Below are 17460 nucleotides of genomic sequence, written 5' to 3' on the forward strand. Positions count from 1 at the left end.
TGTATGTTAAGTGTGCTGGGGTTTTTGTCTGAAATTTATTATATAAGCAAGTGCTATAAGAAGATGCCAGACTAAGAAAACAGCCTGGGCATATGTATTATGGCAATTCCTTTTTCTCCTGTTTTTAATACTGTCCAAAATAAATGAGATTCAGTGTATGTTTCACCTTGTTAGCTTTGCAATGCTTTGCTTTTAACACTGTCCTGCCAGCTTTGTGACGCAAATTTGACTGCAGCTGAGGAATATTGTTAATCCTCTCATCTCCTTGTGGGGAATCAAAGTTGAGCCAAATGAAATGTTTTGTGCTACGCCGTTTTCTTTTATTGCTGCACGTACAAAGCAAGTAAAAATGCTGCCTGCCAGGATCTCTCTGGAGTGATACTGATTCTCTACTTTTATGAGATGCCAGTAAAACCGGAGTTACTCTTTTTCATCTTGCAGCTTACTCTTCACCAAAGTAAAACTGGAATGGATACATAAAGGACCTGAAGAAGCTCTGGTGACATGCAGACATATGTTGAGGATGTGGCAGATGGTATACAATGTTTTACAGCACAGGTAGGCTTCCTCCACTGTAGCAAGTTCAGATTTGTTATTTGCAATGTGGTTATCTTTTTAAGTTTTCTAGGCACTTGAGTTATTTTTCAAAAATGGTGATAAACAGTACTGTTTAAAAGATAATGTTTCTGGCAGTGATTAAAAAAAAAAGCAAGATTTTAATAGCCATTATTTTTAAAAAAATAAAAAGCAACAAAACCAAAACCTCAGTATTTTAATATTGAAGAAGCAGTTTGAACCACGAGTTTCTGATCCAAATGTCTAAACATCTCTATCCATATTTGGATGTCCAGAATGGAGGGCAGATTTTCTTTTTCCCCAATAGCACTGAGCTTTCATCAGCTATTGTTCACAGACTGCAGTAGTTGGCACCACCCAGGAATGTGTGGGGGTGACACTGAGTAACTGAGTAAGCCAAGGAAAGGCACACTGCCAAACTCATAAGATGCAGTTGCACGCTGGTTGCACAGCCTGGTGCTAACTGGGCAAGGAAAGAAGGGAAGGATGTAGCATCTTTCTCCCTTCCCTTGTCCTAGTAAATCTGCATCCAAACAATGCTGCATTCTCTGCTTCCTCCCTTTCATCTGCTGCCCCGCTGAAAGGTAAAGTTTAGAAAGTGTGGAAGACACTGAGTTGGGTTTTCTTCCTTCCCACACCTTTGGATATTGCCTCAGTCAAGGTGCCAGTGTACAATGTTTTGGGAATGTTGTACCAAGATCCTGCACCCATAATGTCCATAGGGCTTGTGTTTGATGGGAAGGACAACATGCTTGATGGCAACAGTCAAGACAGCAGGGAGATGTAGCTTGAGTTGTTCCCCAGTTTCTGTATGCATTTGCATAAGCTTTATAAACACCAGAAGTATATGTACAGAATGGTGAATGCCTGTGTACAAGTAGTCCTTGAGGGATTATTAGTAATTCTTGTTGGTTTAGCTAATGAGCAGCAAACCAAACACAAAAATCAAGATATTTGCATAGCAGCAATGGTCTCTTACAGACTTGAATCATTGATTTCCTTAGGCCTTAGCATCTTTAGCTAAGAATTCAATCATGTACCTCTCACATGAATAATCTTTATACCCATGAGTAGTCCTCTTGAAGCTGATCAAATCCACACTGAACAATTATGACTGAGGAAGATTTTCTCTTGCAAGGGGGGGCTGCAAGCCTGAGACTGTAGAGAGTACATTGGAAAACAGACAAATAACTAGTTCAGCCATTTGGACTGCATTTGGATCCCAAGCTGTGCTTTGGCTCTTACACTTAAAAACCCAAGATGTAATAGCTTTAGAGGCTTTTGATAAGCTTTAGCCATAGAAGCCTAAACAAAACAAATTGCTTTGCTTTTGCTTTTAGGAACTCTAATGTGTATTCCCTGCTATTCCCAGTGGGGACTTTTTTTTCCTCAAAAAATACATCATAAAGTATTTTTTATTGGGAAATACTACTTGAAAGGTAACAAGAATCAGCTTGATACCTGCAGTTTTAGACTGGATTCAGTGACCCAGGAAGCACCTTGTATTAAGCAAATTGCAGCAGTGTCAGCTAACAAATATGTAAAGTATTCTGGGTAGGGCTTGCAAAGGAACTTAAGGGGAATTCTTATCAGTGAGACTTGCACAAAAACATTTTTAGGGCCTCTTGCAAAAGAGAAGGTTGTATTTACACAAAGTTGAGAGCTGGTGCACCCAATACTCTTTACTAGTTCAATCAGTAGATAATTGCCTACACAATTAAATGACACTTTATTTGCATTTGTCTGGCCTTTTTCCTGGCTTTGGAATCTTACTGTGACTCTGACAGACCAAAAAGTCTTGCAGGGCCCAATATTTTATCCCCAGCAGCTATTCATATGCCCTGTTCAACTCTCCTCCTGTCTTCTCTCTGACAAACTGGTGCCTCTGCAGTCTCACAATCAAGTGTTCCGCTCAACATTTTTGTCACTGTTTTGTCCGCTGTCTCAACCACCTTTCAAAAACATGGGCAGTAGATGTCCTGCTGTCAGCCTTTCCAGTGCTGTATGCAGAAAGCAAATCATCTGGCTACTATCCCATCCGTGGTGCATGGAAAAGCTTTCTTGGCTGAGGGCTTTGTACTGCAGCTTTTAAGGGGTAGTTAATTTTCAGCCCTTCTCTGGGATAACAAAGCCATTGGGAGAGGCTGTTTTGCACAATGCATTACACAGGATTTTCAGCCTGGGATTTTCCAGTCTCTTCACCTGTCCTTAGAGTAGGAGTGCGGTGTATTAGCCAGTGTTTCAGCATGTGCCTGAACAGTGACTCCATGGTGGTGGCTGCTGCATTAAGGCAGCACTTGCCTCATGGCAGTAATATTTCAAAGTGCAGCTGCCTTATTCCTGCATACACAGGAGTAAGACTGAGCTGCCCCTACAGTTCCACCAGCAGCTCCCGGCCAGGGCACTTGTATTTGGGTCAGTCCTGTCTAGGCAAGGCTGAGGCATAGGACAGATAATTTAATTTTCCCTTCTGACGGTCTCAAATGAGTTTTCAGTGTGGAAACCAGTATGGAAGACAAGGGAGGCCCATTCTAGGACAGACTGGTGCAGTCCAGTGCCCAAGAATTCAGAGTGCATTGACAGAAATGTTATGTTTGATCCCCAAGCCCAAGTAGAAGGTTATTTAGCTGTTCTAAATATGACTGCTGTTATGATGAATGGCAGTAAGTGGCTTTCAGTCTTAGGTTATTAGCTGGGAAGGACAAGACTTGGTTTATCTTTTGCTGTTGTTCTCTGTGATAACGGAATAATTGTGTTTAAAACCAAATAGCAGTCCCAAGCTAATTCTTCTGCTAGATTAATGCAGATTCAAGGGAATTCTGTGCAATCCCTACCAAAGGACTCATCAGACTGAAAGATGGGGGCATCCACAGCAATCATGTCTCTCTGACAGCTTGCTTCCTGGAAGGAATATTGTCCAAAGGCCGAGCTGCAGGCTTGGAAGTGTGCCAGAAAAAGTAGCCAAGGCAGTCACTTTTCCTTTTGGTATTTTGTCCCTTAATGGATGATGAGAGGAGATATCATCACCACTGATCCTTGGGGGATGGCAAACTATGTGGTGACAGGAAGGCTCAGGAGATCTGTGTTAAGTGATTTTTTGTTAGGCACATGATTTTTTTTGGTGAATTTCTCTTTGTAAGGCCTTTCCTGTGAGGACAGAAGTCTAGTACAAGAACAGACTAGAGGCTCCCTGTTTCATAAAGCAGTGCTATGTGGTAGCTTTTATCTTGCTCCTCTTTTTTGAACAGAACAAAGGTGGAAGGGGAGAAAATAAGCCCTTTGAAATGAAAGAATGAAGAAATTAGCACCCAGGTGGAAGGTGGTAATTGGTCTGTTTCAAAAGGATCAGCAGAGTAGACCTGTGAACAAGTTATTCTGCAGACAAGCCCAAGAGATGGTGGTTATTGCTGGGTGTGGGTCTGCTAGTGGGCCTCCTCTGGTCTGACTTCTAGCTGCCAACATGCTTCCTGTCCAGTGGTTTGCAAAGACTCCCTATAGCCAAGTAAACTAAATACGAGTGTGTGCCCTGGAGCCCCTGCTGGGCAGTCTCTGAGCTTCCTGTCCATTGGCAGTGGGGTGGGGATTAATATATTCAATAAGCTGATTTCTCACAACTGGAAACCTTGATTTTTCACTTACCATGGCAGCTCAACTATTGCCTGCTTTGAGGAGAACGTTTCTCCACTGACAGATGTGCAGGTGACACAATTTCATTTCTTTACAGTGGCTCTGAGAAAGGAAGTAGTGTGACTGAAACACCAGTGATCAAAAAGCATAATGGACTGCATCTCACTCTCCCAGATGCTCATGATACCGATTCTGGTAAGGAAACAAGATTTGTGCTTTTGTGAGAGATGAATGTTCCATTTTCTTCGGAGAAGGTGGTGGGCCTGCACACATCTGTGTTGCTGGGCTGCTGGTCTGCCTCCCTGGCCAGCTCTGCTGCAGAATGTGGCACTGTGGTTTGCGTGTACCTTGGCTTCCCCATGCAAAACACAGTGAGGACTTTCTGCTTGCTTTTACAAAGCTCTCTGAGATGTATAATTCTGGTTTGTTTTTTCGGTTTTTTTGTTTTGGTTTGGTTTTTTTATTGCTTCCGTCCCTCACCCTGTCTCTCCCTGTTTAATCCTTTTTAGATGTCCTGATCAAGCCAGCTGCTGTTGTTGGTTTTGGAAAGCTGAGTGAGAGTGTCAATTCCTATTAGATGGTGATTTGCTTTGGGATTTGTGCATAAACCTTGTGATGCTTTATTATATGGTAAATACATATTCACAGTCACAGATACAGCCAGATGGAAATAACTGAGACATCAAAGCTGATCTTGGCAGTAAAGGGGGAAAGGAAGCTTTCAGAGAGCGCTGCTGACTTGTGATTTTCATCGTAAGTCTCCTGATATTTGGTACTTCCTTTAAAACCCTAGCTCAGAACAAGATGATGATGTGAGAAACTTGCCTTTTAACTTGGAGGGTTTTTTAGGGAATCAAATGTCTATCCTTGTGGATGTAGAAGAAACACTTGAAAAGCAAGTGAACTTCAGACTCGGAAACTGGGCAAGAAAAAATCTAACACATAAATCTCATGGGTCTCCAAGGAATTAGCGTTTGTCTGAGTCTTAATTGTTCTGTATGCCATGGTGCTGTCTGCCAAGAAGGGCAAGTTATTGTAAAGTACAAGCTTTGAACCAGCTTTTCATGCATCTGAAGTGATTTGCACTGAATGCAGTTTGGTTTTAGCCAAGAAATATATTCCTCCTCCACTTTGAGAATCCAGGTTTCCATGCTAACATGGTTGCCCCCACAATGGATGTAAGAATGGAGCTCGTACTGCAATTACACCACCCACCTTAGTGTGGGGCTGGCACTGGCTGCTTGCAGCAGGGGTCTGTGGCTCCCTTCTCTGCAGGCTCTGGCTGCTGCTGTTCTCCATCTGCAGAAGGGAGGCAGCTGGGTCTGCTGTCCCTGTTGGGACCCTCTTTGAAGACGGTAATGGGTGAGATTGCAGGCTACAGCTCCAGCCCCTCTTGCCCTTGTGCTTCCCCAGAGCTGGGGCTGTGGCTGCCTGCTTTGAAGGAGGGAGGAGGTCTGCTATTTCTGCATGGCTGTGGAACAGGCACTGCTGTCTGCTGAGAAATCCCCTGGGAGCATGCAGCAGCATCGCTGTAACGCGCAGGCGCTCTGTCATCTCTGGGCTCATCACTGAAGGGTGGGGGTTACTGTGGCCAGGTTTGACACTGGCCTCTCCCTCAGCTAGACCACAATAAGATTATTTGCTGTGCCAGAATTTTAGGTTTGTTGCCAGAAAGATTAATTCCTCTTTATTTTCTTAATCTTCTGCTAACTGAAGCAGTGCTCCTAACTAAATTCACTGATATCAGACAGCTGCCTTGCTGTTTCATTCTTTCTCTGATGTAGTCTTATCTTGCAGTGCTTTTGCCTGAAGTGATTTAGGCTTGGGAATTCTGTGTTTCTTATAAGCCTAGTAAATCTACTGAGCTACACTTTTATTTTGATAGCAGTTTTCTCATAAATGCAAAATATTAAACTTGGACTTTTTGGTCTTAAACCACCCTAGAACAGTGCTTTAAAATTAATTAGATAGGTTTTGTATGGCTTATGTGCAGAGCTCATCACAACAAAATCAGTTTGTTATTTTTATGAGTTACTTCCAAAATTGTGTGGAGGGCTTTATTGTAAAATGTGAAGTTTATGTTCTGTCTAGTGGAGCTGTTAAATAGAGAAAGAGACTGCACTAAAATAACAAATTGATGTGATACCTTCTTATGCCAACATTTGCATGTATTTTGAGGCATGACATTAAAGCTCTGAGAGACAGGTTTTGTGGGGAGGTTTTTTTAGCACGTTTCTTTAGGAAGAGATCTCTTATAATGAGACTTACAGATACTTTTTTTTGGTAATGTTGCTTTAAGTTTTTCCATCTCCCACCACCACCCTGAGGTCAGAGTCCTGCCAGCACGACACATGCTGACCTCCTCTCTCAGGATACACTGTGTTAGCGCTAAACTCCTTTGTGGCTCTAGTAGCCATCAGCCCAACCCCAGGGGCACCGTATTGCTTGCCTGACATTCAGAGATGTGGCTGAGCCCCTTTCAGTCCAGAAGGGCCAGGCTGGCAAAAACCTTCTCTTACAGAGTTTATTTGGTCAGGCAGGCTTTAAGGAGAACTGCTGTGAGCATCCCAGCAGAGATGGGAGAGAGCAGCGGTGGCAAATGTGGAGCATGGGCTGGTTTGGAGGGAGCCTGATCATCTGGCATATACGTGTCTAGAGCAAGGAGTGTATCTGTGTCTGAGACCCAGCAGGGATGCGTGGTCTCTGCCTAAAGTATTTTGCTTCCTCTTGTAGGCTGGAAAAAGGGAAAGAAAGTAAACAGCAAAGGACTGGAATGGCAAGGGCTGTTAAATGCAAAGAGCCTCCACTGTAAATCGCTAAGTAATTGGGGTCTCATTTGTCTGGCTGTGCAGATGCCCGCTACACTGGGCAGGATCAGTCTCAGTCTGAAATTCCCCTGTTGGCAACTGCTGGGCTAATGAAGAGAAGAAGAGGAGCAGCTAACTTGGGTTTCTTTGAGAGCAATTATGCTGTTATATTCCTGTGAAGTCTGCTTTGTGAGGGAAGGATACTTCAGTAGATTCTAACTGGATCTACTTAGGCTGTGTGTAAACCTCTCGAAAATGCACAAAGGGACCTTACAGTGATGTAGTTTTCTTGCAAGGAAAAGAGGATTTGGTGAGCTCTGTGAGGATGTGAATAAGACACCAGCCCCTCTGCCCACCCAGTGCAAACAGCCCAGCATTACATTTGGGTGCTTGCAAGAAACACAGCTCCACGAAGCCTCTTTGGGAGAGGGCAGTCTTGGCAGAAAAATGTGGTACTGAAAGTTGCTTTAAAAGCATGCTGATATGAGAATCTGGTTAGGCTGACTGCACAATCCACAAAGCATGTGTAATTTTTTCCAAGTTTGCCAATCTAGAAGGCAAGAAATCTGCCCTAACTTCAAAGCTCTGCTAATAACATCACTAGCTGTTCATGTGTCCATTTTCTTGTCTCTGCACTGCAGAGAAGCTGCCTGTGTTTTGGATGGCTGGGGATAAATGCTTGGTAGTTTTCCCTGTGTCAAACAGCTCTAGTCTGACTTGAATTTCTGGGAGTTTCAGTGAAATTTCTCACAGGTGGAGATAGGCGTGGGGGAGAGAGGAGTGTGAGTGGGCAAGGCACGGGGAGAAATCTCGTGCAGTGAAACAGTCTGAAGGTGGATCAGTTAAATAAACTGTTAAATACAATAAAGTCTCCCTGCAAAGCTGAATGGCTTTTACCCATACCGTTAAAGCCGTAATTGCTCCGTTACTGCACTGTCATCTCTTGGAACATTAGATCAGGAATGTCTTTGAAAAGATGTAGGAATTTAAGAAATGCATCTGGGAAGAATACATTTGCATTTTCCAAGGGAGCCGTGGGAGGCGCCTGCTGCAGGGCTGTTTTGAAGTTCTCCTGCTTGAAATGAATGACATTAGTTAGCGATGAGATAATAGGACAAATATTTCCCATAGCAGTTCTGGGCTTGGAGTTGCACTTGTGGTCTCTCCCAAGCCATGACATGCTCACCTCGGGTTAAGCAGAAGCTGCAGCCATGTCTTGCCTCATGAAGCACAGGTGTCTTGGCACAGGAGGGTGAGGCAGAAATGTCTCTCCCCTCATGCCTGGCGGGAGGCAGGATCCCTGCTCAGTATCCGGAGCGGAGATGGCTGGCAGACCGTGGCTGGGGACCACAGGGTGATGTGTCAGTCTGCTGGTGAGGAGGCGTGGTTTGGCAGCCCTCTCTTCAGCACACTCCAGCTGGAAAAGCATGCTGTCCCTCTCAGAGAGGCCATTAAGTGCATATGCCCTGTGGCAGTGGGAGAGAAAAAGCAGGATTTAACTCCAGGGTCTTGTGGTTTGTGAGGTCAGCCTGTAAGGATAGATTCAAGTGTAATGCTAATCAACACAAGTGCTTCAGTCACAGCAGCTCTCCAGAGAAGAAGGAACTTATCAACCATAAAATCACATTAAAACCTATGTATATTAAAATATTTATTTCTCAAAGCTTTACAAAGCCAACTCTGAAATCTCATTTTGTAGCTTCTTATTTTGTTACCACCATCTTGATACCCCTCTGGGGGGTCAGCTCACCAGTATAATCCCACTTGCTGTACTGGAGAACGTGGTCAGTGCCCATGCAGCCCTCCTGGGATAAGCTTTTGATGTGATGTTTTGTCCCAGAGATGTGGGCGCCAAATACTTCATTCTTGCGTAAATGTTACAGTGCATACTAAAGGTTAATATAGTCAAAGCTCTGAACTCTCTGCTCCCCAAGGTTAAATGAAAAACCACGCTGCCTCTAAATCAGTAGAACAATATTGATGTCACTTGAAATGTGTCTGCTATCTGAATGGGGCTAAGCTACCTTGTAATGCTGTATGAATTTTTTACCTTACTGGGGCACATGTTGTAATTGTATGGTGTCTGCACTTATAAAATGGGGTTTTGTGGAAAATATTTGATGCTAGACTTCTGCTTCCCAAATGAGCAAAATATGGTTGCTTCCTTGATGAATGCTAAGCAGACCTTTATAAAATTACTGTCTGTCTCTTAATTTGCTTGTTTGAGCTGCAGCCCTTGGATAATTTAGTGGGGGGTTTTTTTCAGTAATTAACCTTTTATACAACACAGTTCTCCAGTTTGTCATGTGAAAATTCAGCAGAGTTCTTATTACATAAAACCAATGCAGTGAGTGGAGGATCAGACCCACTGCCTCATTGAGTCAAAGAAATATCATAAATAAGTATAAAACACATTACTGTTTGTTTGGTTCGTAGGATCACAACGAGCCTCTTCCCTTGCTGCATCAAGACTGGAACAGGCCATGTCTGAAGTAACTATGCAAAGCAGCACAATGAAGCAGGGACCTGTGAAGCTGTGGACAACTCTTGAACAAATTTGGCTACAAGCTGGTAAGTCCTGGGCCACTTGGAGTTCCTATTTCCCTCCAGTGGTGAACCAAATAATGTAAGTATTAACAGAGTATTTGAAGTCATTAGTTGAAAATCACTCTATTCCAGCAGAAAATCTGCCTGTCTATCCCAGATGGTTTTTGAAACATCACTTATTTGATTTTGACCCAAAAAAATATTGTAGTAGTGTGATTTTTCAGCTCACCTTTGTTTTTCCAAAACACACAAAAAACTTTAGTAATCACTGTAATATGCTTTTTGAAAAAGAGGGTAGGTAGTTCTTGACTAACAAACGGTAGTTCATGAGGACAATTATTTCCATTCTCCTTTTCCTGCACGCTTCCCTGTGATACAACTGAGCAAACCATGTCTTAACTGTAATTTAGACTGAGAGCTTTCCAGTCTTTGCTGAGATTTAAGTGAAAATTATTAGAAAGAGCAAGTTCTGCACTCTATCCTTGACTGAACCTCCCAAGGTCTTGTAGGTTGAGTATCAGTTTGAGACACTGATGCAGAGATGCTACAACAGAGCACATAAGGGGAAAAGAAAAGTGAGGAGAGACTCTACCCACAAGCAATCTCCAAACCCATGGAGGGGTTTTATGTAGGACATTTGGTGAGGAACAGAGTTGCCCAGCACATTATGCCATTTGCATTCCAGCGTTTCAGAACTGATAGAGTTCCAACACTGTAATTTTGTTTTTAGGAGAAGCAGTTTTTCTTCCATAACTGGGCCCGCAGTTGTGCCCTTGAAATTACCTTTGAGTGCTGTGATTGCTTATTAGATGTTTCACCATTTACAATGAAGAAATAAAAGCAGAACCCCCTGGAAAGCTGCTGATAGTTTTCTATTCTTCATGCAGGAGAACCTTTCAAATTCTCATTTCGCTAATCTGTGCAATTGACAGTTCTCACATAGGACCTGGCAGTCTCACCCTACTTCTCAGCAAAGATTGTCATAGCTGTTTTTGTGGGTAATTTCCTATCTATTAGACTTTAGTTCTAGAACAAAATAAATTACATTGGTTTTGCTACAGTTTGATTAATATTAACGAAAGAAGTCACCTTATGGAATGCATCATCCTTTAAGTTAATCACGTGTTCACCTTAATGACTTGTGTGGATGTAAATTTCAGTAATGTGCTGTGGACTTCAAAATCACCAGCAAGATTTTGCTTTATTCAGGTTATAGTCCTGATTTAAGGCTGCAGAGAAGGCTGATGGGGAGCAAAATAAACGGAGTTTTATTATGATGAGAAGTCAGGTGTCTGTTGTCCATCATCCTGCAGATAGCTCTAGGCAGTTTATGTTTTTGCTGCTGTCTGAAAAGACAAAAGCAATAAAGACTTAGTGCTTGCTGTGAATTGCTATGATTGCTTTTCAGTGTGAATAGAGCACCTTTCTGAAAGGTGTTAATTAATTCTTTTATAATTTATTTTTATTAGGTGTAACTTTTCTGTCTTATCACTTTTTAAGCCTTTGTTTTGCTTCATGCTTACTTTTAGCTGGACTTGAGTCAGGATTGATATTTTGAAAACATGTACTGTGACTGCTTTGTAATTTCATTACTGAAGTCAGTTATTGTTACGGATGCAGCTTAATGAGCTCCTGCTGAGGTACTGGCCGTTCTCTTCTCACAGTAGTGTGGAAGCTGCTGCATTCTGGTATCCTGAGGGATGAAGAGAGATGCAGGTGTTTTGGGGTAGTCTTTGCTCTCTATGGAGAAGGGCACAGTGCCTGAATAACTAGAGGGCTTCTTGGAAGTGGGTCGACCTTTTGCTGGTCTTAGTGAATGGAATAATCCAAAGGGTATCACTGACTTTCGCTACTAGGATCTTTCCCGTCTGAAAGGAGGGGAAAGGAGGAACAAATATACTTTTAAGAAGTTAGTAACTTCCAAACTAGAGATATTTCATAGACAACAAATTAAACAGAAATGTATGGTTAGAGAAAGTTGAGGTAGTCAGGTGGTTTTGCATTACAGCTCACCCCAAGATTAATGGCTGTGGAAAGCAACAGGCAATTAGTGTAACATTCTGATGCCTGCATATGGAGTCACTTGATATTCATGAAAGGTCTGCATCAGTATGCTGTAGATTTTTATCAGGTTTAGCTTGGACTTGTCCTTTTTCAATCAATGACTCATCTTGTGACTCCAAGCAAGTCGCCTAACTTTTTCATACCTCAATGTCCTATCTCCAAAGGGAAAAAATGTTAAGCTGCCTTTGGGAAGTGACTTGTGTGTTGTTGTTTTTGCTGTCATTAACACTTGGACCTTTTTAGCATGACTCATAAATCCTTAGATAAAATTACTGCAACTTCCTAACCTTATACTGCAGTAGATTTATAACAAAGCATCCGTCCTTCTCAGACACTCCCAGGACGCAGCTGGCTGTGTCTCTGTGCCCGGGTATGGGTTGAGATTGCCAGGTTGCAGTTGTGTCTGGGTTCCATTAGAGCCATTACAGTTCCCATGCCTCCTCATATCCCAGGGCATGAAAACCAATGGTACCAACCCACTGGTGCAGTTAGAACTTTGTGCACTAAGACTGGGAAGAGGCACACAAAACCAGCTATCCCACAGCTATGCAGGGCTGCTCTTACAGCCCTCCAGCAGCCAGGCCAGGCCACAAAGCCAGCACATACACTTGCAGAAGGGACTGTTAGGGGATGGTAGCTATCCAGTGATGCTTACATGGGGGAATCCTTACTGGATCATCCTGCAGCTGCAGTAGGAGTTCCTGCCTTGTATGGAAGTGTCCTCAGTCCCTCCAAGCTGGAGACCCCTTGTTCTCTATGGGTTTCACAATTAGCTCATGAGAATATGTGCGTTCCCTTAACAGTGGCTGAAGGGAAGGCTGTGAACCCTGTGCCAATAGTTAATCCCTTTTGTGCTGTGATAAAGATACTTACTTCGCCCATAAGAGGGCATATACTTAGTGGTTTTATCTATAACTTTTCTGGGTTTGTGACCAGCATAGTTTTGTAGGGAAGACAATAAAGCACCACCTTTGGATGTGCAGCTGCTAAATCCAAATGCGTTGCACTGTAACAGATGCTGTACCTTGTCTTTCCCTGCAGCAATGCCTAGTGATCTTTGGCAAGCTAAATTTTAGTAGCCTCCTGTAAACAAAGAGCTGCTTGATGGGTCTGTGGTCTCTAGAAAGAGTCACTGTCTCTTTCAAGCATCAAAATACAATGGTGGATTCTCATCGTTAATCTCATGTCTAGCCATCTCTTACAGGGCCACCTGGGAGTACAGTCATCTGCAGCAGGGAACTTGACACATTTCCTTAGTGGGCTTCCACATCTTCCTGTTTTCTGCACAGGTAGTCACAGCTTTGGAAGAGTAGTGGGGCTGTCCTCAAAGACTAGAGAGCTCCCCTGCAGCAGGCATGCTTGGAACACTAACAGGCGTATTCTATTTCTAAGTGTTCTGCAGCAAAGGTTGTTAACACAGCTTGTCTGGTCCCTTTTAACAATGTAATGGCTGCTTAAGAAGAGTCATCTTGGAACACTTCAACATTTATGAGCCTAAACATTTTTCTTGGCCCCATGTCTGAGAAACGGCTCATTTCAGGGAGTGCTTAGGAACTGTGCTACAGTGTACATGCTGTGGTGGTGCAGCTCCAGGAGAGGTGGTCATTATGCAATCAATATGCTTAGTTTCTCTTTGTTCTGCTTTTCATCGCCGAGAGCTTGAATTCAAGTTTGAGAAGTGGCAAGGAACTTTGGTGGCACTCGTAAAGCTTGTTAACTCCTCCCTCTTCCTGCAGGAAGAGCTGCAAGGGGAATCCTAGAGATTACTAGTGTTAATATTTCTAAAAGTCATGCCAGTACTCCTCCTTTTTGTTTAGAAAGTAGAGTCATGCTGTTTGGCTAAGGAAAATATATACTTGAAATCGTTGAAATTTATGACCAAAATTTACCTTCATTCGACATTTTTATAAGATCACTTTTGACCCAGAGAGCAAAGCATGTCAGTATTGGAAAGAGATAGTGTTAATAGTTCTAAGCTCTTTGGGTAACTGGCATGATTTCTTATCTGAACTACCTGTGATTATATTTCCAGGCAGTAATAACTGTATGCTCTATTTATACAGAGTATTTTAGAATGCTACAAGCCAGTTTTAATAAGAGTTCTAATATTCTAGCTTCTGTTACTGTATTATTTTAAGCCTTACTTTTAACTACAAGGTCCACTTTGTTTGTCTTTACTAGTAGTTTATATCCGACAATTTAGCTTCTTGACTAACCCAATACTTTACCAAATATGGCCACTCACAGCAAAGTAGGTCTGGTAATTTGATCTAAGTTTGGCTAAATGCCTGCTAAGCTCAGCCTGTGAACCTCACCAGGTAGACCCTAAGGCTAACTTAAAGGAGCATTTAGAAAAAATGACTAGGATACTATTCTGTGTACTCACAGTGGGACTGGAGTGGGCTACCTGCTGTCTCATTAACATGCTAAAGTTTAACCTAGGAAAAATAGATTATCCTGAACATTCTACAAACAAGAAATGCAAAGAGAGCCAGTGCAGCAGAGAACAGTGAGCTAATGGAAAAACATCTGCTCCCCCGAGTTATGTACAGCAGGAACTTTTTTTTTCCCCTTTGCAAAACACTTGTGATTTATTTATTTTATTCCATATGGGCCAGTTCCTGGGAAAAAGCTGTGTTAGAGGGGATGGGCTTTGTTCCACAAGAAAGTGTCCTCAGGGCCAGTGGGCTGAGGACTCCAACACGCTGCTCCGCGGCCACAGAGCCAGATCCTGGCAGCAGCCAAGGGTGCAGCCAGGCCTCCCTGCTGCCCCTCTGCTCACCCAGCACAGCTTGTGTTTGCACAGCCTGCGCATGGGCACTTCAGTGTTCTTCCTTCTCCAAGCTTTTAGCAGTGCTAAGCCCCTGCACTGATACTAAAAGTGTTTATCCGGTGTGGGAGACATCTTTATTGATATTGCCAGAATAGCTGGATCAGATACTGTCCTGTAATGCAGCACTGGTTGTTGAACCAATTCTAATATTTTTCTTTTTTAAAGTGCTTTCAAGTCTTAGAATTTCAAGTTTAGAACTGCCCCATTCGCTGCTTGAGTTCTTGAGCTCCATAAAAGCTGCTGATTTTTGTGTCTCTTTACAGTGACACAAAGCACTGTGAAATGCTGGAGCCTGGTGACAGGGAGCAGGAGAGAGTCCTTTATTACACTTCCATTTCTGAGGAGAATAAAGGTGTATTGCAAAGATGGCTCCCCTGCAGTATTTACTTTCTAGGGGGGAATTAGGAAAACTTCAGCTGGAGATAGAAAGGATAACATGAGCTGGTTTTGTCCCCTTTGAAATATTATTAATGAAGTTAAGAAGCCAGCAGTGGTTCTGCTGAGCTTCCTGATTTACCAAGCTCTGTTCTAGACTTGTGGTAGAGATTAAAGATCACGAAATTCCCTATTTCTCTTCATCTGATCATCCTCAAGAGGGATTAATAAGTTTTGTTCTACACTCTCCAGTTTGGTTTGTTTTATTTTCAACAGTGAATTTAAAAAGTCAAAAGGGTTCTTACAGCCTTATGTCAGTACCGGGCATTTGGGATTGCCTCCTCCATTCCTGAGGTTTCTGGATGTTTCTTGTTGCTGGAGGTGGATGTGAAACTTTGTGGACTGGTAATCCTTCGGCCTGGAGAGTTTTCAAAGAGCACATACCATTTCTCAAAATCTGGGACATGCAAACATTCACACATGTCTTGAACATTCGCTTGAGAAGGAAACAGGCAGCAGCTACCAATGGTTTTTGTTAAGCATTCTGTAGAAAATTTGCCAAGAGATGGAGAGAAGTCTGTTGCACTGCCAGAGAATGACTGAGGGTACCAAAACCTACCATTTCCTCAGCTGCTCAGTAAGTATGGATAAGTGATAAAGTGTACACAGTAGTGAAGAAGGAGGCAGGACATTTATTCATACCAGAGACGGAAAGTAGGAATTTGTGCTTGACTGGGCTGTGTGGTCATGTTTTGACTGCACCATTTAGTATAGAAGGTAGCTTGTGGCACTTCTGTGCTGCTTCCAGAAGCTTTCACTCTAATGCTGCATTTGTAAATAAAGAAGCTTGGTGGTCATTTCAGGCCCTGTGAGACCCGAAGCTTGGGAATTTAAAGCCAGTCCCTGGACTTCAGTTTGCGTGCAAAGAGAGGATGTAAATCTGTTGCCTCGTTCAGCAGAGCAGGTGGCTGAGCTCAGGTGTATGGGAACAAACAGCAGTTTCTGTACTTCATTTCTGTATCAAATGTTTGCATCAAATGAAATTACTGTAGTCAGGATATGCCTTGAGGAATCTTCTGTCTAATCTGCCATGAATTGTCAAGCTGCTGCATGCAGGGTGGTGTCATAGCATGGAACAATGACTAAACCTCACCTGCCAGAAAGGAAAGGCAGTGGGGGAACCCTTTGTCATAGTAATAGCTTAGTAGTCACTGCTGGTGGCAGAGCTGTCTCAGAGTGGGTCTTTCCAGCTGGCTAAGGGCTCCTGCAGTAACAAGCATTAATAGCTCCTGAAGTCAGATGATGTGGAACAGAAATCACCTTCCAACACACCCTCACAGATAGTCTCACCTTCTTAAGTGTGAAGAGCTGCTCTGCGCTGTACCATCCTGCTGGGCATTTGGCTGCTACCCTGGCCTTGTCACTGTGCAGTAACGTTTTCAGGGTGGACAAGAGTGGAGTGCTTCAAATGCATCAGGCACACACAACCCAAGTGATGGAGAGCAGTCTACTTTGTGGGAGTTAAGTGCTGCCTCTTGGATAACACCAAATGTGATTCACAAGGAACAAAATTTTAACTCTTGGGTTGTTCACGTTGCAGAAAAACATTTCAAATCTGTTTGGTTTCTTTAGGCTAGAATTACAGTTGTTTCTGCAGTGACAAGCACTATCACTCTTGACACTGGTTTGAACTGGGGAATAGGGTCAGTGTTCAAGGTGATGTTGAACAGTTGTGTTTCTCAGACAGCAGTGTGATACAGACGTGACTGGAACTGGATTAAACTGTTGTTACACCCCGATGGACTCCCTAACGGGACTCTGCAGTAATTTTATCTTGGACAAAATAAAGGGGCTGACTGTAGGACACCCAGCTTTGTCAGTGTTCTGGCAATTGCTCTTGGTCTGTGCATTTGTTAGTGGTCTTTGGAGAGCAAGTAGATGATACGCTTCTGCCAGTTTTCACTTGATTAAGGATCTTCACTGTAGATGAGTTTAAATGCTAGCAGAAACAGCTGAAAGAACTAGGAGCTTATATTAGAAGTTAGTGAAAATCTCAGTGCAGATGCATTAAAATGGGTGTATCAGTCTAGTTGCAAGTCCAGGCAGAAGGGGCCATAGCCACAAGAGAAGACAACAGGTGTCTGGAAGAACAGCAGAATAGGTTGGATAGTAGTGCAAGAGGACACAAACAGGAGACATGAAGTGGATCTGCGAAAGGAATGAATCGTGCTAGGCTGAACCTTGAAGTCAGCTGGATAGCTGCTCGTGGTCTCAGTGCTGGCACTGAAGTGCAGGCTTCAATAACTGAATGAAAGGAGAGAGTGAAGGACTGAACCTGTCTTTGCCCATCCATGCAGTGGATGGTCTCTTACCTGTAGGTTAGAGTGCTGAAACGTTGTCATTCACACACACGGTTTCTTGGATTTTGAGAGAGAGACAAATAGAAGAGTGGTACACCCAGGATCGTCCTCTCTCTGCTCAGCAGCATTCAGAGACCTTTTAGTTCAAAACAGACTGTAAATCTGTAAATTTATTTAAATTTTTATGGAGATGGCGTTAAGCAAGAGAGAGCAAGGAAGCTTGGTTTTAGATTCAAAGCTCCGAAGAACGTCAGTACCAAGAACAATCTAG

At 43.0% G+C, this 17460-nt stretch overlaps 1 protein-coding gene across 7 annotated transcripts in view; it reads left to right on the forward strand.

Moving 5' to 3' along the window:
* Window positions 1-17460, forward strand: part of TTC7A (tetratricopeptide repeat domain 7A) — a 172116-nt gene that overhangs the window by 110350 nt on the left and 44306 nt on the right. For all 7 annotated transcript variants that reach the window (XM_039568241.1, XM_039568242.1, XM_039568243.1 and 4 more), the window contains 3 exons: window positions 442-558; window positions 4301-4398; window positions 9447-9581. In XM_039568241.1, coding sequence (XP_039424175.1) covers window positions 442-558; window positions 4301-4398; window positions 9447-9581 — 350 coding nt within the window. The remainder of the gene's footprint in view (window positions 1-441; window positions 559-4300; window positions 4399-9446; window positions 9582-17460) is intronic.

Source organism: Corvus cornix, chromosome 3 (genome assembly GCF_000738735.6).
Source record: "Corvus cornix cornix isolate S_Up_H32 chromosome 3, ASM73873v5, whole genome shotgun sequence".
Lineage (NCBI taxonomy): Eukaryota > Metazoa > Chordata > Aves > Passeriformes > Corvidae > Corvus > Corvus cornix.